This window comes from Emys orbicularis, chromosome 11 (genome assembly GCF_028017835.1).
Source record: "Emys orbicularis isolate rEmyOrb1 chromosome 11, rEmyOrb1.hap1, whole genome shotgun sequence".
Taxonomy (NCBI): domain Eukaryota; kingdom Metazoa; phylum Chordata; order Testudines; family Emydidae; genus Emys; species Emys orbicularis.
Genome location: NC_088693.1, coordinates 80,763,168 through 80,786,839, shown reverse-complemented (window position 1 = coordinate 80,786,839; position 23,672 = coordinate 80,763,168). Strand labels below are relative to the sequence as shown.

Sequence of the window (23,672 nt, the reverse complement as noted above, 5' to 3'; positions counted from 1 at the left end):
GTGACATGGGGGTGACTCACCGCAGGCCCTGCTGAGAGCAGCAGGAAGGAAACACCCCAGCCCAGCCAAACAGGCTCCTCTGAGCGCAGGAAAGTGAAACTAACCCACAGCAGCTGGGTCCTGGGTGCCGAGGGGCCATGGCTGCCGGGGACCTGGCCGGGAGCTTCCAGCATGAAGTGACTTGCTCCGTCTGCCTGGAGTATTTCACAGACCCGGTGTCTATTGAGTGTGGGCACAACTTCTGCCGGGCCTGCATCAGCCAGTGCTGGGGGGAGCCGGAGCCAGACTTCTCCTGCCCCCAGTGCAGAGAAACGGCCTCACAGAGAGACCTGCGGCCCAACAGGCAGCTGGGGAACCTGGTGGAGTTAGTGAAACGCCTGAGGCTGCAGGCGGGACCAGAGCCCGAGGGGCAGCGAGTGTGTGAGAGGCACCAGGAGGCTCTGAAACTCTTCTGCGAGGAGGATCAAACCCCCATCTGCGTGGTGTGTGACAGATCCCGGGCTCACCGCGCTCACATGGTGGTTCCCATCGAGGAGGCTGCCCAGGAGTACAGGGTAAGGAACAGTTATCTGCATGGCTGGGGCAGCTTCTCTGCAGCTACAGAGCACCCCACGTGTGTCTGACCAGCCCTGGGTTAGAGCCAGGGAACTGCCTGATAATGGGATTGTTGTGCTGTGGGAATTTTTCATAATATTTTGGATGAATAGTATGTGCACCTCAGTGTCCCCTATGTGGTGCATGTTTAATACCAACAGACCCCAGTTGTCATCAGCGGGGATCAAAGCTGGGGACCTGTGGAGCTTAATGCACGAGCTAATGCACTGTTTCTCTTCTCCACGGCTGTAGGAGGCTAATACATCTTTAGCTGGTCTAGGTGCCACTAAAGGGGGACAGAGCGCCACACCAAGCAGGCATGGGTTACACATGATTAAGGCTATGAGTTTTTCACAGAGGTTGCAGAAGCCACGGAATCCGTGACTTCCAGAGACCTCCATGACTTCAGCTCGCAGCGGCTGGGAGCTGCAAACAGCTGGGGAGCTCCTGGCTGCCATGGGCGGTGTGGGCCCTCGGAGCAACCAGCGAGCCCCCACAGCTGCCCAGCCGCTGCGAGCGGTGTGGGGACCCTGCAGCTGAGCTCCCCATTTTGTCAGGGATATTTTTAGTAAAAGTCATGGACAGATCATGGGCTTCCGTGAATTTTTCTTTATTCCCCGTGACCTGCCATGATTTTTACTAAAAATATCCCTGACAAAATCTTAGCCTTACCCATGGTTAACTAGGTGAGGGGAGGGGGGAAGGGTGTTTCCTGGTAGAGACCCAGAGATTCAGGCATGCGGGACAGCTGGCTGCTTGGGGCCCCATGCCCATGGAGTGTCCCAGAAGACAGTGGCCTGGACATTTGGCCCCAAACAAATGACCATGGATGGCCTGTCCTCCAGTGTGCCCAGCTGGAGGACAAAGGACGGGGGTGGGGTTCTATGTGTGGGCTGCTGGAGGCAGGAGAGCAGCTTCTGCACTGGGACTACAACAACTCTCACAGAGGGGTCAGAGGGCTCTGGGACCGACCCAGATGGACCTTTCCGTTCTCTGTGTTAACTAACAACTGTCTGCGCTGTGTTCCAGACATGTAAAAACCAGGGAGAGTCCATTATTTTTTATTAAGGTCCAAATTTCTTGGTCAAGGCATAGTCAAGGTCCAGACTTCAGAGAAAATAATAAAAAATAACAACAATCATGATAATAAATAAACAAACATATTTCAGGATCTGCTCAAAAGCATCAGTTGGTCCAGATGTAGCCCACGGTCCGCCTGTTGCCTGCCCCGGTAATAACCCCTCTGCTTTTACAATGCTGGTTGAGTCACTCCAGAGTAAGGAAGTGGGGGTACATGGCTCCCTTGGGGCATACAAGTCTCCCTTGGGTGTCCAGCTCAGGTGGACTTGCTGATGTGAAGCAGGGGTGCTGAAGGCTCTGAGATTCAGAGTCAGGAGGCGGTGAAGCCAAGTGGCTTTTCTCATTGGAAAAAGTGTGACCCTAAGGGGGTTGCCACACTAAAGAGCTCCTCCCAGGGCTGTTCCAGAGCCCCGGACTATGGCAGGGAAACAGCCTGGAGATGATGGTGCTGGGGAGGGACTGGGCCAGGCCAAGGCCCAGCAGCTCTGCCCGGGGAGTTATTTTGGAGCTGGGGTCACTTTTTCAGCGGGCTGGGGAAGGGGGACCTGCTCCCACCGCCTTACTCTGCTCGGTGACGATGTTGTTGCTGGGCACAAACCAGTGACCCCAAACCAGCCCCCAGAACCATCGTCTGTTTGCAGGAGCAAATCCTGAGCCGCCTGCCGCGTCTGCGGGAGGAGAGAGAAGAGCTCCTGGGACTGAAATCCGACTGGGACAAGAAGAGTGAGAGGCTCCTGGTAAGTGCCCTACCCTGCCCGGCCGGTTTGCACAGGGGTGTCAGTGAGAGCAATGGGGGATCTCTGCTGGTTGGGGTCTGGGCGGTGCAGAAGGTTAAAGGTTTCCAGAGTCGATGCAGGGAGACGGTTCAGGGTCATTTTAACCAGTGCGGGGCAGCGTCTGCTCTCAGGTGCCTGGTGTACATCAGAAGTGACCCCACCGAAGTCAGTGGGGTCAGGGTCAGATTCCTCTGGGACCCTGGGGTTAGTTCCCACTGGAGTAAAAGGGTTCACCCCAGGGTAGCTGGGAGCAGTCTCTGGCTCTCTAGTGCTGGGGGGTGGGGGGTGGGGGGGGTAGTGGGAGAGGCCAGTAAAACGGCTGAGCAGGCAGGGATGTGGCAGGGGTCAGGGCGGAGCAGGGGAAGATTTGTGCTGATCCCAGGGTTTGAGTGTCAGACGTTCCAGTGAGGCCATTGGGCGGTTTGGGCAGCACCATTTGCCAAGGCCTGGTCTGCACTTCAACCTGTTGCTGGTACAGCGATGGGGGGGGGGGTGATTGATTGTAGGGGGGTTGGTGATTTTTGGTGACATTTTCATACTAGCAAAAGGCCTAGTGCAGACACAGTTACACTGGCAAAGGTATCGAATGAAACGCTCTGTGCAGCCCAGACAAGGCCCTGTACCATTTCCCATGACCCCCACTCACCCCGTGTCCCTGCCCTGCCCTGCGTCTCTCTGCGCACCCCAGAGGCAGACGGAAGTGGAGCGGCAGCTGGTGGTGTCCGAGTGCGAGCGGCTGCGCCAGTTCCTGGCTGAACAAGAGCGCCTCCTGCTGGCCCGGCTAGCAGAGCTGGACGAGGAGATGGGGAGGAGGAGGGAGGAAAACGCCACCCACCTGGGTGAGGAGATTTCCCGGCTCAGCGCCCTGATCACGGAGCTGGAGGGGAAGTGTCAGCAGCCGGCGCCGGAATTGCTGCAGGTGAGACTGTGTCAGATGCACCCAGAGCCCAGTGTCGGGAGGGGACGGCCCCCGAGACCCTGTAAAGCTCACTGCCGAGCGTGCGGCCGGGATATCTGCAGGGCCACGGGCTGCAGAGAGAGAGGAGCTCGGACTCTCGGGGAGGTGGGGGGAGGCTGGTGAAAGGCTGTTCCAGCCCCAGGGCTCAGCGCAGGAGGCCCGGCCGTCCCTGGAGGGCAACTCTGCTCCCCCTAACCCACAGCCCTTTAGTGCCGCCACCCCACTGGGGGAGCAGCCCGTGGGGCCGGGGCTGGGAGAGCAGAGTGACCCGGCTGAGCCATGGGCACTGACTCTCTGCTCTGTCTCTCCTTCCCCTCTAGGGTGTCAGAAGCGCCATGAGCAGGTACGTCCGGGCTCCGTCTGCCCCTCACGCCCCATTGGGCTGGGAAGAGACTCAGAGCCCAGGCTGCAGACCCAGCGCCCTGACTGTGGGAGGGTCTCACCCTCTGGATCCAGCCCCCCTCTGTCCCCATTGCCCTGGGGCTGCAGCTGCTGTGTCTGTGTGACCCACCCTGGGGAGGGGATTGCCCCACTGCTTTGGCTGGAGACCCCTCCCTGGGACCAGGCTGGCTTGGGGGATTATTCATGGGGCTGGGGCCTGTCACCCTGAGGGCCCAGCTGGGACCTGGCCCCAGCTCTGTCATGGCCCAAAGCCTGTCCCATGTGATGGGGCCCAGGGCCTGTGGGGAAAGAGCCGAGTGTCCCAACCCAGGCCCGAGTGGGGCAGAGTCCCCGTCCCAGAGCCCCCCACCCCATGGGGAGTGACAGGCCCCTTGGAGGCTGAGAGGAGAAGCTGAGGAGAGGCTGGGCCTGGAGAATGGGCCCCTCTCTCAGCCCTGGGATCGGCCCCTCCAGGCCCTAGTGGGGACGTGGGACTGGCCGGGTGTGAGGGGAGCTGGGGCTGGCCCTGCCCAGGCTGGGTTTTCTCTCTGGATGGAGAGTGGCCCCCAGTCCCCAGGCCGGCCCCGGCAGATGGTGCAGGCAGTAAATTCCCTGGGCAGCAGAGGTCACGGCCCCGTTAGCCCTGCCTGTGGCCCAGCTCCTACCCGCTCCCCGTCTGGCTCTGGGGGGTGGGAACATAGGGCCGAGGAGGAGGAATAAAAACACTCGCGTCTCTGCAGGGGCGAGAAGGCGACGTCTCCGCATCTGGCGCCCGAGTCCCCTGAGCTGGAAAAGAGAATCCGGGATTTCCCGCGAGAGAACAATCTCCAGGAGGCTGTTACGGGATTCCTGGGTAAGGGGCGCTGCTGGGGGTTTGTCTCTCGTTGTATTGGAGCAGGGCAGGGGAAGGGATTTGGCCCAGCAGGTTGGGCCCATATTACTCGTGGATCAGAGCTTAATTCAGAGCACTATGACTGCCCAGCTCAGAGGGGCCCAGATCCTGGGAGAGCCCTGGGGGTCCCAGCTTCCCTGGCTGCTCAGAGCATTGCCCAAAGGGGAAGATTTCAGGAGAGCAGATAATTCATAATCATGAATCTGTGTGACCAGCGCTGCCTCCTGCTCTCTCCCTGGTTACACTGCTCTACAGCCAAAATGCTTCTGAAATAAATGTAGTCAAACTTTACTAATTCTGGGTCACTGAGAACGAAAATGATGCTTAACATTGTTGATTGGCTCTAGTTTTCAAGATATGCTATTGGGTCAGTATATACAACCCTTGACTTGGGAATGGCGGAGGATAAGTGAGTTATAAAGGGAAGGGATCTCAATTTAAACCAGAAATGACTAAAATACATCTTTGACTGGATCTATGAATAAATCTATGACTGGGTTTGGACAGTACTTGCTTTTTAGGCAAAACAATGAATGATGCAATCTGAAGCTGGTATTGCGTCATACATGATATGAATTGCATCATGTTATTCCTAGAAGTCATGGCTGATGCAATCATAACGAAGCTTACATCACTCTGCTGAACAAATTGCCCTATATCAGGTCTAGAAATCATATAGTGTCGTGCTCTCTTATTTGTCAGTGTTTGATTTTGCAAAGGGACACATTTCTGTTTAGCCAAAGTGAGCAGAGATGCCTCGTACTTGTGTGAACAGTGCAGATAACTTCTGCTATGTTTGTGGTGAAGTGACTTTTGCATCACAAAAGCGCAGTATAACCACTATGGTTAAGAAAGCCTATCACCTTTATTTTGGCTGCAAAATTGGAGATCAGGACAAGAGGTGGGCCCCACACATATGCTGCAACACTTGTGCAACAAATCTTCGCCAGTGGTTGAACAGGAAAAGGAAATCTATGCCTTTTGCAGTGCCAATGATTTGGAGAGAGCCAACAGATCATACCAGCAATTGTTACTTCTGCATGGTGCCTCCAGTTGGGAAAGGTGTGTCAAAGAAGAAAAAGTGGACTGTGCATTATCCAAACATTCCATCAGCTATACGCCCAATACCCCACGCAGAAGGACTGCCGGTTCCTGATGCACCAGAATCATTCTCACTTGAGTCAGACGAGGAAGAGGATGAAACTTCTAGTCCTGAACCATCAATGTCACAGGACCCACATTTTCTCCCATCCTCCTCCTCTGAACCACACCTCATAATACAAGGTGAACCGAATGACCTTGTCAGGGATTTGGAACTACCCAAGAGTAAGGCAGAGCTGTTGGGCTCCAGACTACAGCAGTGGAATCTCCTGGCAGGTGATGTTAGGGTTTCCATGTTCCATGACCGTCAAAAGGATCTTGTCCCATTCTTCTTCATGGAAGGTGATCTTGTAGCCTGCAACAACATCGATGGTGTGATGGCAGCCCTCAACATCGTTCACGATCCAGATGAGTGGAGACTGTTCATTGATTCATCGAAGAAGAGTCTTAAAGCTGTTTTACTGCATAATGGCAATGTTTTGCCATCAATTCCAGTTGGTCATGCAGTCCATATGAAGGAAACCTATGACAACATGAAACAACTTTTGAGGTGCATAAACTATGACCAACATCAGTGGCAGCTTTGTGGCGATTTGAAGGTTGTTACTCTCTTGCTTGGTCTGCAGACTGGATACACAAAGTACTGCTGTTTTCTCTGCGAATGGGATAGTCGTGCAAGAGATTCCCACTACATCAAGAAAGATTGGCCATTCCGACAGTCATTGGAGCCTGGGAGGAAAAGTGTTCAGCATCCACCACTTGTTGAATCAAGGAAGATTTTGTTACCACCCTTACACATCAAGCTGGGTCTGATGAAGAACTTTGTCAAGGCCATTGACAAAACACAAGCAGCTTTCAAGTACCTCCGTGGAAAATTTCCAAGGTTAAGTGAAGCTAAGATAAAGGAAGGTGTCTTTGTTGGTCCTCAGATTCGTGAACTTCTTCCAGATGATGCATTTGACCATGCACTGCGTGGCAAGGAAAAGACGGCATGGAAAGCCTTCCAGTTAGTGGCAATAAATTTTCTCGGAAACAACAAGGCAGACAACTACAGGTTGTTGGTGGAAAACCTCCTCAAGGCATACAAAAGCCTTGGTTGCAACATGTCACTAAAGATACATTTTTTGCACTCTCATCTAGATTTTTTTCCACCGAACTGCGGAGCAGTGAGCGACGAGCACGGCGAGCGATTTCACCAGGACATTGCAACAATGGAGAAATGCTATCAGGGCAAATGGAGCCCATCAATGCTTGCAGACTATTGCTGGACAGTGACAAGAGATGCTCCATTTAATGAATACAAGAGACAAGCCAAGAAGCGCCGAGTAGACACTGAATAGGACTAAACTATGTTCAGAATAGTTTTTTGCCTTTTGTTTCATAATAAATTTTATTTATATAACCCTTTTGCTGATTTTTAAAGTGTTACATAAACAGGACAGGTGAAATATTATCATGTAAAGCAACCATAAGCTTTACATGATAATATTTGTATTATCATGTAAAGAAAGAGAAAGAGAGGTGAGAATTCACACAGCAGAGTCACCCGGAGCAGGGAGCAGGTACGTACACGGCCCCTCCCCACAGCACCTAGGTTTACAATTTATGCTTAAAACTCTACTATCTACACAATATACATAGACATAAAATGTAAAAACGTAAATATCTTAGAAACAGTAGCCAATCAGTTGTTTTAATTGTCATATTTGAATTCAGCACATCAAAATACATAATAAATAGCACATTTTATCTCTGAAGCAGACGACTTCTCAAAAATTGTAGACCAGTGTAATCTGAGCGCAGGGACTGATGCTCTTGGTTAACGTGAGACGTTATCACAGACTCAGGGCCGGATTCTCAGCCTCCCTGACTGACACCGGCTGAGCATCAGGGCCCTAGTGTTTGAGCACCTTGGGCCAGACTTTCAAAGGTATTTAGGTGTCTGGGAACCTCCAAAGCACCTAACTCCTATGGACTTGCCTAACCTGCTTCAGCACATTTGAAAATCCCACTCAGTGTCTACCTGCATCTTTAGGTGCCTAAATATCTAGGAGAAGCTCCCTCCTTGTGCCTTGGTCGCCAGCCTGTGCTGGGATATTGTATCAGCTTGAAAGAGCTGTGGCTCTAGTAGTGGTGAGACAGGGGTTGTGGCTAATTACTCTCTCTCTCTCTCTCTCTCTCCTTCCAGAGGGGCTGGCTGCAGAGAGAGGTGAGACTCCTGGGTCGCTGTGCTAGGGCAGGGCACGACAGCTGCTGGGAGCCTGTTCCCCTGTCTGGAGCAGCCCCTGGGCTGGGCGGGTGTGACGGGATCTGCACAGGGGAGAAACCCAGCCGGGAAACATGGGACAGAAAAGCCGAGGGGGAGTTGGAGCCTGTTGAGCCCTGGTCTGTTGTGAGACGGTGCAGAGCCGGGTGTTGTGGGGAGGGGCCGTGTACGTACCTGATCCCTGCTCCGGGTGACTCTGCTGTGTGAATTCTCACCTCTTTCTCTGCTGGTTGTTCCAGGACTCAGAAGAGCCCGAGGATTCGCAGGTAACTGTGGCCAATCCTGTGTCAATGACTCCAGCCCCCTCCCTTAGAAGAGATTCACTCCCTGCAGCTGCTCCTGGCACCACCCCCCAGTAGTGCCTGCAACCTGGGCTCCCTTCTGGGCAGGGCCCCAGGTCCTGGGAGACGCGCTGGCCAGGCCCAGGGTCTGCAGCAGGGCCATTGGTGCCAGGGGCGGCTCTAGGCACCAGCAAAGCAAGCACGTGCTTGGGGCAGCCCATTTGCAGGGGTGGCAGGGATCCAGCATGGGAACTGAGAACCAACAGGGGGCCCTGGGAGCTGTAGTTCCTTGGTTAGCTCCCTGCCTATAGAGCCAGCCCTGGAGCAGGGAAAGAACTACATTTCCCAGCATTCCCTTGGCCACTAGCAACAGGAAAGAGGGGGAGGGAGTGAGGAAGCTGAGACCTCATGCTGCACTGAGAGTAGGGATTCCATATTTTAACATTCAAAAAATAGGACACTCCACGGGGAGGGAGGGTAGCCCCACCCTGCCCCCATCCACTCCCTCGGACTGCCCCCCACAGAAACCCCAACCCATCCAGCCCCCCTGCTCCCTGTCCCCTGATCACCCCCTCCCAGGACCCCTGCCCCAACTGCCCCCCAGGACCCCACCCCCTATCTAAGCCCCACTGGTCCTTGTCCCCAACTGCCCCCTCCTGGGACCCCACCCCCTATCTAAGCCTCCCTTCTCTTTGTCCCCAACTGCCGCCTCCTGAGACCCTCCCCCCAACTTCCCCCCTAGGACCCCACCCCCTACCTGTCCCGTGACAAACCCCTGGGACTCCCATGCCTATCCAACTGCTGCCTGTCCCCTGACTGCCCCCCCGAACCCCTGACCCATCTAACCCCCCCTCTCTCTGCCCCTGACTGCCCCCCCGAACCTCTGCCCCATCCAACCGCCTCTGCTCCCTGTCCCTTGACTGCCCCCCCCCCGGAACCACCTACCCCTCTCCAACCCCCTTACTGTACCACTCAGACCAGCGTGTTCCCCTGCGGAGCCACAGCCACCCCCCCACCCAGCACCTGCCTTCCAGATTTGAACACCTCAAAATTCAGGAGTGCTCAAGCTCAGTTTGGGCGGCTGTTACTTCATTTCTCCCAAATCAAATATACTGATCCACTGTAACTTGCTATAGAAAAAGTAGGATAAAATTGAGCAAGAAATGCTTCCCAGTGGTTATTAGGACTGGAATTGCTATTTTCAACAGCCATTGCCTTTTGTTTGTTTGTTTGTTTAAAAGGAAGACAGTGATATTGCATTGGCAAATTCCCCATAGAAAGAAAGAGTGGAACAAAAGAATAACAAAGGCACCTGAACTTTTCCTCATTTATGTAGGACAGTCTTATAATATGCATCCAGATATCCTCCAATCACACAAGCTGAAAATTGTTCCACTTTACTGCAGTTCTGTAACCATATGGGAACCAGTCCTGTCTGTGTTCTGTGCACATCTAAAATTCCTGCTGAATGACCTGCCCTGGGAGCGAGTTACCAGTGACCCAGGGCTGCGGATGAAGGAGGGTGCAGGTGGGGGGAAAGGGGGAAGAGCCCAGGGCTGGGGCGGCGGGGGGTGCAGCAAGGAGCCTAGAGCTGGGACGGGGGGCAGCCAACATTTTTTTTTCTTGGGGCGGCAAAAAACCTAGAGCCGGCCCTGATTGGTGCTGGTACTGCGCTCGCTGCCAGAGCTCCCAGCCCCTGACCCAGCCCAGCCTGTTGTCCCAGCGCTGACCCCTGCCCTGCAGGTGGGGACCCTGCTGTTTGCCTGGCTGAGCCCCCCTCTCTGCCGCTGCCTCTGTCTCTGCGCTCGCAGGCTCAGCCCGTGCCAGGGCCAATGCGGCGCTGCTGGGGCTGCTCCTTCCCTCGGCACCTGGATTCTCTGTGTCTGGGGCAAATGGCCGGGCGAGGGGGCAGGGATCTGCTCAGAGACACAAGCCCTGTGCTGCACCCAGAGGGCAGAGACCAGGCAGGGCCATGCAGCAAAGTGCCACCACGCTGGGATTAACCCTTTCCTTCCACCCACCCCACCAGCCCCCGACCGGTCAGTGCCACTCGACTGCCCGCGCTCTGATCCCTGGGACCTGCGTCCAGCAACTCGGGGGAGTCACTGGGTGAACATGTGGGGCAGTAACCAGGCCTCCCTGCACCTCAGGGTCCCCGTGTGCAATGGGGAAGGCCCCGCGCTGTCACACAGCCCTTAGGGGCTGGGCAGTGAGTGTTATTATTGGTATCACGCCCACGAGTGCGCCAGGTGCTGCAGAGACAGAACAAGGGGCTGCCGGCCCCGAAGGGCTCCCGGTCTGAGTGTGGACCAGGCCCCGCAAATGCTGAGGTGGTGCCAGGATCCCAGTGCACCCTGGGGCCTGTCTGGCTGGGTCTGAGTATTGTAGTGACCCTGCTGGTGCCGAGCTGGGCCCTGGGTCACCCCAGTTCAGCATCCAGCCATCAGGGGGCTCAGGACTCCCAGGGCAGGGCAGGGGCAGCCAGAGGGCAGGGGGAGCAGGCTCAGACAGCCACAGGCTGCAGGAAAGAGGGAACCGCTGGGGAGCTGGGATGGGGAGGCCAGGAGTCAGGTGGGAGGCACCACTCTGTGCTCAGCTGCTCCAGATTCACACTCAGGGATGCAGGCTTCATTGGGCCCATGTAGACAGACCGGAGAGAGGGAGGCTTTGTCCGCATGGGGAACGGGCAGCAGTTCTGTTAAATGGGGGGCACTTGTGCAGACGCATCATGGTGTGGCACCCCCAAGCTCCCCCTCAGCTGGTTCTGGATGGCCCTGCCTCAGTTTACCCTCTTCAGCACTCCTTAAACTGCTCCACACAGTCCAAAAGCTCTGAGACAAAAGTCCCCTGCTGGGGTCCACTCTGAGTTCAATTAAACCCCAAAATAAAATCTTTTCCTTCACTCTGCTCCAGCCTCTGGCTTTACCTCAAGGCCCTCACTCTCCTTGAGTCAGGAGCCCCCAGCCCTCCTTCCCAGAGCTGGGTTCAGGTCAGACTGTACCTCTATTCCCTGCAGCCCTCACGTGCAGGGCTCTCTCCTCATTCAGCTGCTGTTTCTATCAATATCATCTCTAGCAGCTCCTCTCTCTAGGCACACCCCTTCCAGGCTCCTTGCTCTGGGAGCTCTCCTGGGGTTCCCTCTCCTCAGCGGCTTCCTGTTTCTGGGATCCCTTCAGCTGAGCCCGGGTAACCCTTTATCAGGCTCATTAGCTATTTAGCTGCCAACCAGGCACCTAGGGATTTAATTACTTTCAGGTAGGGCTGGATTGGCTGGTTCTTCCTTACAGGAGCCTGTCATAGGTAGGCTGGGCCCTGACTCCCCCTAAAGGGCTGGCCCCCATAACCTCCCTTCCTCCGGTCCCCCAAAGCCGACCTCTTCCTAAAGGCAGGCTTGACCGTGGCTAACACTTGGTTGTGTTCTGCAGCCAGGGGACACTTCCTGGCCAGCTGCCACAAGGAAACCTACAAGGCCCTTGGCCATATTTTTATTCTTGTCACTGAATTGTGAAAAAATGAAGAGACCAGGAGTTGTGTTCCCCACAGTCCTGTGTAGTTCATGTGGTGGGCAAAATCCCCCCTAGTCTTCAGCCTGGCGTAGTTCAGAACAGCTTGTACTCTGTAAGTCAGAGTCTCCTCTGGCCGTAGCAGAGGTAGGCAATAGCACCCGGCTTCCCCCATTGCCCTCATCCTGCTGTGGCAGATACACACTGGCGACAGAGCTTCCCCCTCAGCCAGATACACACCAGGTGTGTCCATCACAAGGCCCTGTAATGCTCTGCCAGCTCTGGCTGGGGTCTGTTACACACAGCGCCACCTCGTGGCTGCACAGTACAATACAGGTTAGTGTTCCCCGAGAATTGGTAACTGGCCTCAGGCTGCCACAAGGTCCCTGCAACAGCCGCCCCCAGGACACTCACACCCCTCCCCCCCCCAGTGACGTTTGTCTTTCACTCAGATAGCTCCTTATTAGCATCTCTAATTACTGCTGAGCACAGCTTTTATTCCTGCAGCCTTGAGTAAATGAGCTGTGGGAGCCCATTTCAGATCCAATTCTGTCCACATGACAGGATGGACTTCGTTTTAGCCTCGGTCTGGTTGGGGTTTGTGTTGCTCTTTCAGGTCTCTCGGGGGAAAGGTCCCCAGTCTCTTCCCTTTCTAGTTCAACTTCCTCCTGGACGTGTGTTTTTATGGTGGCTTTTCCCTCCCGCAGGTGGAATCCCCACCTCAGACAGTCCATCTTCCACACGATGGTCCTGTACCTCTGTCCTTGTCTCCAGCCGGCTGGCGTAGGTCGCTGCCCAGCGGCTCTGTTTTGTGGAGACGCTGCGCCTGCTCTCTCTGGCATAATTTCATCTCTTTCTACAAGACCTCTGGGCTCTCCTGCTTCGTATGCGTCTCAGAGCCGGGCTTCGTTCCACACTCGATCTTAAGCTGGTTCTGGAGCTCAGTCAGCTCTTTCTGCAACAACAAACACTGCTGTCCCCTGGTCACCTTCCAGTGCTGAGACGGGCCAGTTCCTGCTCCGCTGGATGGCTTGGGCTGAGATCCAGTCCCTTGTCAGCGCATCTCCTCTAGCCCCTGCCGGGCCTCAGCCTTTGGGTCTGGGGGGGTGTTCAGCTGTGCGAGGCCCTCTGCCCTGCTCCCCTCGGCTGCAGCAACCTTTTCTTCTCGCTCTCTCCAGGCCATTCGTGGGTGGGTTTTCTGGGTCCCTGTAGAGGACAGCCACTAGGGCAGCTTCCCTTATAGCCAGCACCTCTGTATCTGTGCCCATCGACATCCAGCCCTTCAGTGGGTGATCAGCTTGTTCCCCTAAAAAGCCTCCCAGGACACCCCCCGCATCACTCCCCTCCCCTGTGTAAATGCAGCCTCCTGGTGATGTATTGCTGGGCTCTCTCTCTTATCGCACTCACCAGAGCCCTCAGCCTGCAACTCGGCCCCCTCCTGAGCCACCAGCTTTAGTCTGTCTAGTTCTGTAACTAGTTCCAGGAGCTGTTCCTTCTCCTGTCTTAGGAAACGTCTACATTTGAGCTAAGAGGTGCGATTCCCAGCTCGTGTAGACGTAACTGAGCCAGCTCCTAACAATAGCCGTGTGGCTAGGGCAGCGCAGGTGGCAGCTTCAGCCACTGCCTGAGTACAACGCCCCCCAGCCCCCTTGGTACGTACTCAGCCAGCTGCCCTGAGCTGCCCTTCCTAGCCGGGCTACACGGCTACCTTCAGCATGCTGGCCTGAGCAGAGCTAGCGCAGGTACGTCTACATGAGCTGGGAATCGCCTCTCCCAGCTCAGATGCAGACAGACCCTCAGTTCCAGCTTCTCCAACTTTCTTCCTTCTGACCGGTGTGGCAGGATCCTGAGTCCCAGCAAACCCTTCCCTAGTTTCCCAGCCACACCACTCACATCCTGCAGCCCATTCTGGGGCCCCTCCTTCACTAGGCCTAGGGCTTGTTCAAGCCCTTCCCGTTCTGGCTCCTGGGTAACTTTCCTCTTTTGGCTCATTTTCTACCCTGGCTGCCTGCAGCTTGGCTGCCTTGAGACTGTTGCTCCCCATCTGCCTGTTGCTTTGCGCCTCCCTTGGCTGAACTATTCTGGTCTCCTCTGGGGCCAGGGCTCCTGGGCCCGGGGTACTGGCCATTCCAACTACCGCGTCCTCCCTGCGGTCTGGTGCCTGGCACTTGGTACAGTCAGAAGCTGTGAATTTCTCCTGCAACCCTCTGCCCCCCTGGGGCCTGCCCTTCTCCTCTCTCCCTTCCTTGCATCTGCCCCTCTGCTCAACCCCCGCATCCCTCCTGGTGACTACCCCTTCCCTCACTCCCCCGTTGCCCCTGGGGTCTACCCCACCCCTTACCCCCCTTTTACTCCCCTTGTCACCTGCACCTTCCCCCCACCCCTCCTTTTACCCTGGATGCAGCCTCTCCGTCTACTACCCCTCTGCCTCCCTAGTGCCTGCCCCTCTGTTCATCTCTTGTGTCCCCTGGTGTGAGCCCCTTCCCTCTCCCCCCTCTGTGCCCCAGTGCAGCTCGCCCCTTCCCCTGCCCCTCTTTGGCCCCTGGTGCCCACCCATCCCATGTCTCTCTCTCTCCCTTGGCACCAGTCCTGCCCCTCACTCATGCTCTACGGCCCTGGTGCCTGCCCCTCCTCTTCCTCCTTACCCCCCCTGTGCCCACCCCTCCCATCACCCCATTCAGCCCTGGCATATGCTCCTCTCCTCACCCCCCCACAGCCCCCTGGCACCTGCCGCTCCTCTTGCCCTTCTCAGCCCACTGGTGACTGCCCCTGCTCTAGCCAGCCCCTCTTCCCCAGGCTCCTGCCTCACTCTATCCCCCTGGTGCTGCCCATTCACTCCCCCCCCCATTGTCTTGGCACCTGCCCCACTCCTCATCCCCCCCACCCCAGCACCTGTCTGACCCCTTGATCCCCCCTGCCCCATTGGAGCGCCCCCATTCCCTCACACCCCTCTGCCCCCTGGTGCCCATCCCTTCCCTGGCTTCCCTGTGCCCATGGGGTCTGTCCCCTTCTTCTCCCCTGGTGCCCACCCCTCCCCTCATCCCCCGCAGCCCCCTGGAACCTGCCCCTCCCTTCACCCCCTCTGTCCTCCTGATGCCTGCTCCTCTTGCTCCCCATTGCCCTTGTGCCTGTCCCCCCGCCCCTCCACCCCCCTCTGCCCCTGTCACCTACCCCTCCCCTTTCCTCTCCCAGCATCAGTCTGTTCCCTCCCCTGCCCCCCCCCGACACCTTCCCACCCCTGCCCCGCTCCCCCTGCCCTTCCCCTTCATTGTCTCCTCACAGGCAGAGGGGCCTTGTCTCCCCTCAGCCAACAGCCCCCCTCCCCACTCAGCGATTAACGGGGATGCAGATTCATTTCCCTTTGATCCCAGTGACCGGCCCCTGCCCCCAGCACTGACTCTGTGACTCTCTCCCCAGTGGACGTGACTCTGGATCCAGACACGGCAAATCCCCACCTCATCCTGTCTGAGGATCGAAAACGTGTGAGATACGGAGACACATGCCAGGATCTGCCTGACAACCCTGAGAGATTTGATACATGTCCCATTGTCCTGGGTGCTGAGGGGTTTGCGGGTGGGCGTCGTTACTGGGAGGTGGAGGTGGGAGACAAGACGAGATGGGCTCTGGGGGTTTGTAGGGAATACGTGAGCAGGAAGGGGCTGGTCACAGCATCACCTGGGAATGGATACTGGGTCGTGTGGCTGAGGGATGGAGGGTACAAGACCTGTACCTCCCCCATGATCCCCCTCCCCGTGAGTGTCAGGCCCAGCCGGGTGGGGGTTTTCCTGGACTATGAAGGGGGCGAGGTCTCATTTTACAATGTGACTGACAGGTCCCTTCTCTTCATTTTCCCTGACACCTTCTCTGGGACGCTCCGTCCTTGTTTCTGTCCTGGTCTCAATGCTGAGGGTACAAACGCGGCTCCCCTGATAATCTGCCCGGTCTCAGCTCAGGCCAGAGGCAATTAGGGTGGCCAGGTGTCCGGTTTGGAACCATACACCCGGTTGAAAAGGGACCCTCCCCAGCCTGGTGAAAATGAGTGAGTGAGTGAGAGTGGGGGAGAGCAAGCGATGGAGGGAGGGGGGTGGAGTGAGCGGGGCGGGATCTCAGAGAAGGGGGTTCAGTTTCATTTGGTCAGAAAGTTGGCAACCCTGGAGGGAATCTGTGTCCCTGACAATGACCCTGCGGCAGAGATTGGCCCCTCCCAGCGCTGACCAGCCCCCAGGCCTGTTCCCGGGGGATGGTCTAAAGGGCATCACCTGCCTGACCCCCGCCCCGTCCCCTCTCAGTTCCCAGCCCCAGGCCTGTGAGCTGGGGGAGGCGAGAGGGGAGGAGAAGGGGGGAGCCACCTGCTGGGCTGTGGGGGCAGGGGGGTGGATGGGTGGGTGCAATGTCGGGTGGATGCTGAGGGTCAGGAAGGGAAGAGCCCATATCACCGGAGGAAGATGGGGGGGGGGGTTCCAAGAAGAGGGAGGGGAGAGAGGCCCCAAGGAGGAAGAGCCCCTGGCAGAAATGACAGAGGGGGGAAGAGGAGCCCAGTGAGTGCGACGGGGCCAGTGAGCGACAGGAAGGTCCCGGCATTTCCTGCCCTCGGGGAGTCTCTGCCCACGGAGGGGAGTGAAACGGGCCCAGGGGCAGGAGTGAGAGCGCCGGGGCTCTGCTGTACGGGCCGCTCTGCGTGCATGTGTGTGTGTGGCGGGGGGGGGGGGGGGAGGGGGAGAGCTGGGGAAGGGGATTCGGTGGCTGGGTCAGGGGAAGGGGAGTGAGAGCCCAGCCCCAGGGCTGTGTGAGCGAGGGGCCCAGGCTGGATGTATGGAACCCACTTGCTGGAAGGAGCCCAGGCAGCTTCTCCCCCTATTCCCTTGCTCCTCCCTTGTGCAGTGTGAGACGGCTCCCAGCGCAGGGCGAGACTGGTAAGAAATACTGACCGGCAGCTAGTGGTTGTTGCTGCCCCTCAGACTACCCCATCCCCTGTCCCGGGGTAGCAGATGGTGACGGACGGGGATCAGTCACTCCTGTCAGAATTTCTACCCCTGTGAAACCTCAATGGAAAATATGGAGAGAAACAAAAATGAGAAATTGTTCTAATTTAGAAAATGTAATTATGCAAGATTTAAATACAAGAATATTTTAATTTCCATTTCAACAGTATTTCAAAAACAAACATCTAACCATATTTTTAGAAATGGAATTATTTACATTTATTTTTGATCACTCAAATCTACATTAAAGTTTATCTTCTCTATATAGCATTGCTTGTATTTCAACTGCATCATTTCAAGAAATTGAAAATATTTATCCTAACAATGTAATTATTAAACTGTCAGACTGGGTTGTTCAGTTACAATGTACATGTGTCAGAAACAGGGCAGGCTCCAGGCACGAGCTTGGCAAGCAGGTGCTTGGGGCGGCTACTCGAGAGAGGGGCGGCAGGTCCAGCTATTTGGTGGCAATTCGGCGGACGGTCCCTCACTCCCGCTCGGAGTTGCAATTGCGATCACGGCTTTTTTTTTTTTTTTTTTGGCTGCTTGGTGCCGGCCCTGGTCAGAAACATCACAACTACACACACGTGCAGCTCCTCTCTCTCTCTCTCTCTCTCTCTCTCTCTCCCTTCTTTTTGTCTTGACTGATTCCCTCTGGGAGGCAGGGCACATGCATCCACCTCCTGCAGGACTCACACTGCACCTCTGAAAAGTAATACAGTAACTCCCCACTTAACGTCCTCTCACTTAACGTTGTTTCGATCTTACATCCCTGCTCCATTACAGAACATGCTTTTTTAAAGTTGTGCAATGCTCCTCTATAACGTCGTTTGGCCGCCTGCTTTGTCCATGACTGGCAGCCCACCTATGGCCCCCCCCCAGTGCCTCCCGCCCACTGGCAGACCCCACGGATCAGCGCCTTCCCCCTGCTCCCCCCCCCCCCCCGCCTCCTGCCCGCAGCAATCAGCTGTCTTGTAGCGTTCAGGAGGAAGGGGAGGGAGGGAGGGGAAGGCTGCATGCCGCGTCCTCACTCCTCCCCCCAGCCTCCTGAACGCTACAAGACAGCTGATTGCTGCGGGCAGGAGGCAGGGGGAAAGCACTGATCTGCGGGGTCTGCCAGCAGGTGGGAGGCACTGGGGGGGGGCGTAGGGGAGCTGATGGGGGGCTGCCAGCCTGTTTAATACCTGTATTAAATTGCTTGTTTAAAATTGTTTAAAATGTATATAATGCCTTTTGTCTGGCAAAAAAATAAAAAATTCCCTGGAACCTAACCCCCCCTATTTACATTAATTCTTATGGGGAAATTGGATTAGCTTAACATAGTTTCGCTTAAAGTCGCATTTTTCAGGAACATTAAGTTAGGAGTTACTGTAGATGAAAAAAATTATGACACAGACTAGAGTTAATTAACCAAACATTTCAGTGAACTCACAAAAGATTATATAATAATATTCCTAGAACTTCTGCTAGAATTAATTCATGTGATTTGTAACTTTCTAGCTACATATAATCGGTAATTAGGATATGACCCCCCTTCCTTGTTCTTCTTCTCACATCAATTAACAAACCTGGTCCCCAACCTCAAATGCTATTTTCCTATATATAGAAATCTCTTCTACCAGATCCTTTTGTTTGTTTTTCTTAGCCAATGTGCTGTCAGTGTCCACTGTTGATTTTAATGGACTCTTTGTGTTCTTGGTTATCAGGACACAACAAATGTAATTTGGTAAAGAAATAGAGAAGGTGTGTGTATGTGTGTGGGGGGGAAATACGTCTTTTGTTGATATTCTCAGGATTCTGGTGGCAGGTCAGTCACAGACGGATGCTCTGGGTTGGCAGGTAAGCCATGAAAGCCATTACCCGGGGCACAGGCTCCTCTGTGGCTGGGACGTCATCTGACTTTTCTGGTGCATCGCCTCTCCTGTCTCCCTCAGGCTGGGCAGAGCCAGATGGGCCGTCTTCTCTTACTGTGCTGGTGCCGTGTGGGCGGCTGATCTTAGGATCAAATGGAAAGCCAGGAGAGAGCGCGGGAGAGAGACAGGATGACAAAGAGTGAGGGTAGAAGGAACACACAAGGGAAGGGGAGACAGAGCAGGATCTCACGTGTCTCCAGCTGGTGTGTCTGCTGGTCTGGCAGTGCTGGCTGGGTCACCCCACTGATGTGCAGAGGTCTGGGCTTCATGATGATGTGATGACTTTTGAGATCCCCGGGTGAAGGACAAAGTCCCTGGGGTGGCGGTGACAGTTGCCCCCCTCTGGGAATCCCACAGTCCCTCCACATGTTCCTGCCCCACAAAGTATCTTTTGAAGGGCCCTGAAAGAGGGTGATGGACAGAATCGTCCATCCTCTCGTTCTTCTGTTCGCCAATTAGGCCTCACTTCCAATTTTTGGCCCTTTAACTTCTGGTCCCCACATTTTTGGTTTACCAGAGATGGTCTCAACACCATCCCTCAGCTGCATCAGAAAAGCCCTGCTTGTTTAAACTCATTTAGTTTTTCTGTTTTTCACTTTTACTGTTTTTTTTATAAACAGTCTCATGTTAGAGGCTGAGTTGGACTTTCGTTACCTTTTCCCTTCGGTGTTTATTATTGCAGGTGATTAAACCATTTCAGAACCTTCCATCCACTTTCCCATAGTTAGGCCTACCTCAGCTCTGAGCCTAATAGGCCCCAACTATTACAACAGCGTCACCTCATCCTTCTGTGTCCTGGTCATGGATCTAGAGGATCTGTGCTGTGCCCCCACAGGAGCCCCTTCTGTGTGGCAGACCCCCAGGGGGTCTCACTCTTCCTGGAGGGTCGATCACACGGCTTCACTGCCTCTGAGACTCCATTTCTGGCTCCAGCCCTCCCATTTCATACCAGCAGCTCTGCCCAGTGAGTCCAACTGAGACAGGCTCCTCGTCAGAGGCTTGCGCACTCTACAGGGACCAATGCCCCTCTGCAAGTATCTGCAGTGACACCTGGCAGCCCTTTCATCATGGAATAGGGGTTATTAGTCAAGCAAAGACAGCAGCAGGATTCCTTAGGTTGGCAGAGAGAAATAAAGGGTCAGAGACGTCGTCCACCTGGCCAAGCCAGTGCAATCACCAGCCAAGCTGCTATGGCCGCCATTGGCTCTGTCTCTGTCAGACCAAGGTGAGAGCCCCGTGTCTCTCCAGAGGCCAGCACTTAACCCCTCACCTGACACCTTTTCCTTTGTTCTCAGGCTGGGGCTTTGCTCTGCTTCTCTGCAGACAGGTGGGGGGAAAATCTCCTTCCTCTTGGTCACTGATTGCCAGGTGTGAATGATCTGGCCTCTGTGGTTTTCACTGCCTCTCCGGATTCTCCATGGGCGTGGTTGGCCTTGGCCAGCCCTTCACTGACCCATTCAGTCCGCTCCAGACACCTAGTGACACCCCCCCACCCCCATGTCTCCTGTGCTGCTCCAGGAGCAGGTTAACCCTTCGCCCCCGACTGGGCAGCAATGCAAAGTACAGAGGGAAACTGAGACATACATGGGCTTTATAAAAAGATTACAGACAATGCCCATGTTGCCACAGACAGTCCTATCCCTCCCTTCATCCCTCTCCCAGCAGCCAGGGGAGCAGAGATTGCAGCCCGCCCCAGCCCTGCTCTGCCCCAGGGAGACTGGCCTGTCCACACGAAGGGTTCAGCAGGAGGTAAGTGTCAGGAGGTGCTTTTGGGGGGGCAGCTCAGTGTCTCTAGGGCTCCCAGAGTTTCCTTCTATGGCTAACGGGGCCAATACGGAGGGGCTGATTCTCTGGGGAATGGCCCAAGCAGGTGGGGAATCAGGGCCAATTCCCAGACAGTGCTGGGGAGTGGTTGTGACACTGGGGAATTGGGAGGGTTTCCCTGGTTCCTGTGGGGTTTCCCCCTTTTCTATCCCCTGCAGAGGGACATCCCCATCTGTGGTTTCACTCTCTAGTCACAATGTGCTGAACAGGGGGATCAGGCCAACATCAGCCCCACGAGGAGGCAGCAGCCCAGGGACTCTGTGCAGCTGCCTCAAACAGCAATGGAGATGCCTGGGCAGGGCTGGGGGCTTAACCCCCGAGTTGGCAGGAGGCTGGGGGCTGCCTCGATTCCTGCTGAGTCTGCAGGGGGAAGGAACAGGCTCGGGCCCCAGAGCATCCCCTCGCAGGAGAGTTACCCAGCAGTCAAGGGAGGCGCCAGGGGGTTGCTCCACCAAGTGCAATTGATGCATTGGAGGTGGGGGAGCAAACTGGAAATGCTCTGCCTGGGAACAGACAGAACCTCCCGTCACTTCTCCTCTAAGCTAAACCCAGCTGGTGGGCCATGTGAACTCCCTCCTCCCACCCCCACCCCCGCACTCGTGTTAATGACGAGGCTCAGGGCTGGGGGAGTTCGTTTGCTGGTGCTGACCGTTCTCTGCAAGGCCAGGTGCCCTGAGCAGCAGCCTCTGGCGAGTCGCACTGGAGAGGCTGGTGCAAAGGGCAGGAGTCTCATAAGAGATTCTGGGGGAAGCAAGAGAAATTGTGGAGAGCGAGACCTTAAAGTGCCAGCGCTCGGCCGTTCCAGCTGCTCAGCCTGTGGCTGGTTTGCTGCGGGAGAGACCAGGTGCCACGGCTGGGGTGAACCCCTGCTCCATCTCCAGGAGGAACTCACCTGCCCAGTCTATTTACTGGCGCCTGTCACTAGAAATTGTGGGCACAATTCCTGCTGGGATTTTTCATCACTGGCTGCTGGGGGGACTTAGGGGGCAACTTCCCTTGTCCCCAGTGCAGGAAAAGGTCCTGGGACAGGGACTGCCAGCGCAACAGGCAGCAGGGGACTATGGGAAAAATAACAAAACAACTCAGGTTGGGGCATCCAGGGCCCAGGTGTGGACAGCTTGTGTGAGAAACACTACGAGAGATTACAGCCCTTCTGTAGAGACCATCAACCCCATCTGTATGCTCTGCAGGCAGTGCCAGGATCTCAGAGCTCACACTGCAGCTCCCATCCAAGCGGCTGCCTAGAGGCCAAGGTGAGAGGCCCTGTTCTCTCAGTATTTATCAAGGATCATTGAATCCTGCAGGTCTCTTTTGCCGTCTTCTCCCTTATTTATTGGTGTGAAATCCCCATGGGGATATTTTGCTTGCCCATGTTAGCTGCAGGAACACTTTGCTGATATTTTTGCTTGCAGATGAAACTCCAAGAAGCCCTGAAACTTCTCAAGCAGGATGTGACGGAGTCTCTGAAGCTGCGTGTGGTGAGAGGATGACAAACAATCCAGAGTCGCAGGCGGGCGTCTCGCTTTTATCTGGCAAAAACCCCTGGGCTCTGCATAGTCAAGGGTGAAGCCAGATTCCCAGTATGGGCCTGACTTTCTGTGTGTCTCTCCCACTGCCCCAACATCAAACTTCTCCACTAGTAATTTCACACACAGGATCTTGGGCAGGATGTTTCTGGGAAGTTTGGGGCAAATCAAACAAGACACAATGGAGAAATAATGGGTCAGATATTGACTGGGCATCACTTCTGGGACACTTTCCTGACATTATTTTGGCTCACGTTGCAAAACTTGTCTGCACTAGAAACACCAAAGGAATTTTAAAAGAGTTTTAAAGATTGAACTGTGCAATTTTTTTGCAGTTAATGGTTGGGAAAGTTTTCTTTCTGCTGGTTTTATAACACAGGAATGGCAGGTCGCGTCTGTGACGGGTTGGATCACAGAAAACTCCCTTGGGGCTGCCAACTGCTGTGCTGAGACTATTTCTGCCCCTGCCTTCCCTGCCAGCTTGGGACTCCAGAACCCTGCCTGGTTGTTCCAGACACGCCTGCCGGCTACAAACCCAGATCCAGGTCTGAACCACGTCCCACAAGCTGCAGGCTTAACTGAAAGCGGCTTAAGAAGTGTTCTTGTCTCTAACACTCAGATGCTCAGGTCCCAGTGGGGTCCAAGCCCCAAATAAATCCATTTTACTCATAAATTGTTCGCCCTCCATAACACTGACAGAGAGATATGCACAGCTGTTTGGCCCCCCTCCCCCCGCCCCCAGGTATTAATAAATACACTGGGTTAATTAATAAGTGAAAAGTGATTTTATTAAATACAAAAAGTAGGATTTAAGTGGTTCCAAGTAGTAACAGACAGAACAAAGTGAATTACCAAGCAAAATAAAATAAAACACGCAAGTCTAAGCCTAATACAGTAAGAAAACTGAACACAGATAAAACCTCATCCTCAGATGTTTCAATAAGCTTCTATCACAGACTGGACACCTTCCTAGTCTGGGCCCAATCCTTTCGCCTGGTACAGCCCTTGTTCCAGCTCAGGTGGTAGCTAGGGGATTTCTCATGACTGCCGCCCCCTTTGTTCTGTTCCACCCCCTTATATAGCTTTAGCACAAGGCGGGAATCTTTTGTCTCTCTGGGTCTCCCCCCTCCCCCCCGCCCTTCTAAATGGAAAAGCACCAGGTTTAAGATGGATTTCAGTACCAGCCTTCATTCCTCCCAGCCTGATTCACAGGAAGGCCTGCCTGCAAACAGAGCCATCCACAGTCAATTGTCCTGGTTGATGGGAGCCATCAAGATTCCCAACCACCATTAATGGCCCACACGTTGCATAATTGCAATAGGCCCTCAGAGTTATATTTCATATTTCTAGTTTCAGATACAAGAGTGATACATTTATACAAATAGGATGATCACACTCAGTAGATTATAAGCTTTGAAACGATACCTTACAAAAGACCTTTTGCATGAAGAATATTCCACTTACATTATATTCACACTCATTAGCATATTTTCATAAAATCATATAGAGTGCAACGTCACACCCTCCTCCTGAACTTACTGCCAGAGACTTGGACACTGACCATGGCGGAGGCAGTATACCTAAAATTCCATTTT

General features: G+C 54.8%; 1 protein-coding gene across 1 annotated transcript; it reads left to right on the top strand.

Moving 5' to 3' along the window:
• The first annotated feature begins 122 nt into the window (after positions 1–122).
• On the top strand, positions 123–15,800 carry LOC135885408 (zinc finger protein RFP-like). Its single transcript, XM_065413090.1, has 8 exons — positions 123–554; positions 2,316–2,411; positions 3,139–3,369; positions 3,729–3,751; positions 4,530–4,642; positions 7,971–7,991; positions 8,288–8,314; positions 15,250–15,800. Exons 1-8 carry the CDS (start codon positions 138–140, stop codon positions 15,798–15,800), a joined length of 1,479 nt encoding a protein of 492 aa, XP_065269162.1. The 5' UTR covers positions 123–137.
• The last annotated feature ends 7,872 nt before the right edge of the window (positions 15,801–23,672 follow it).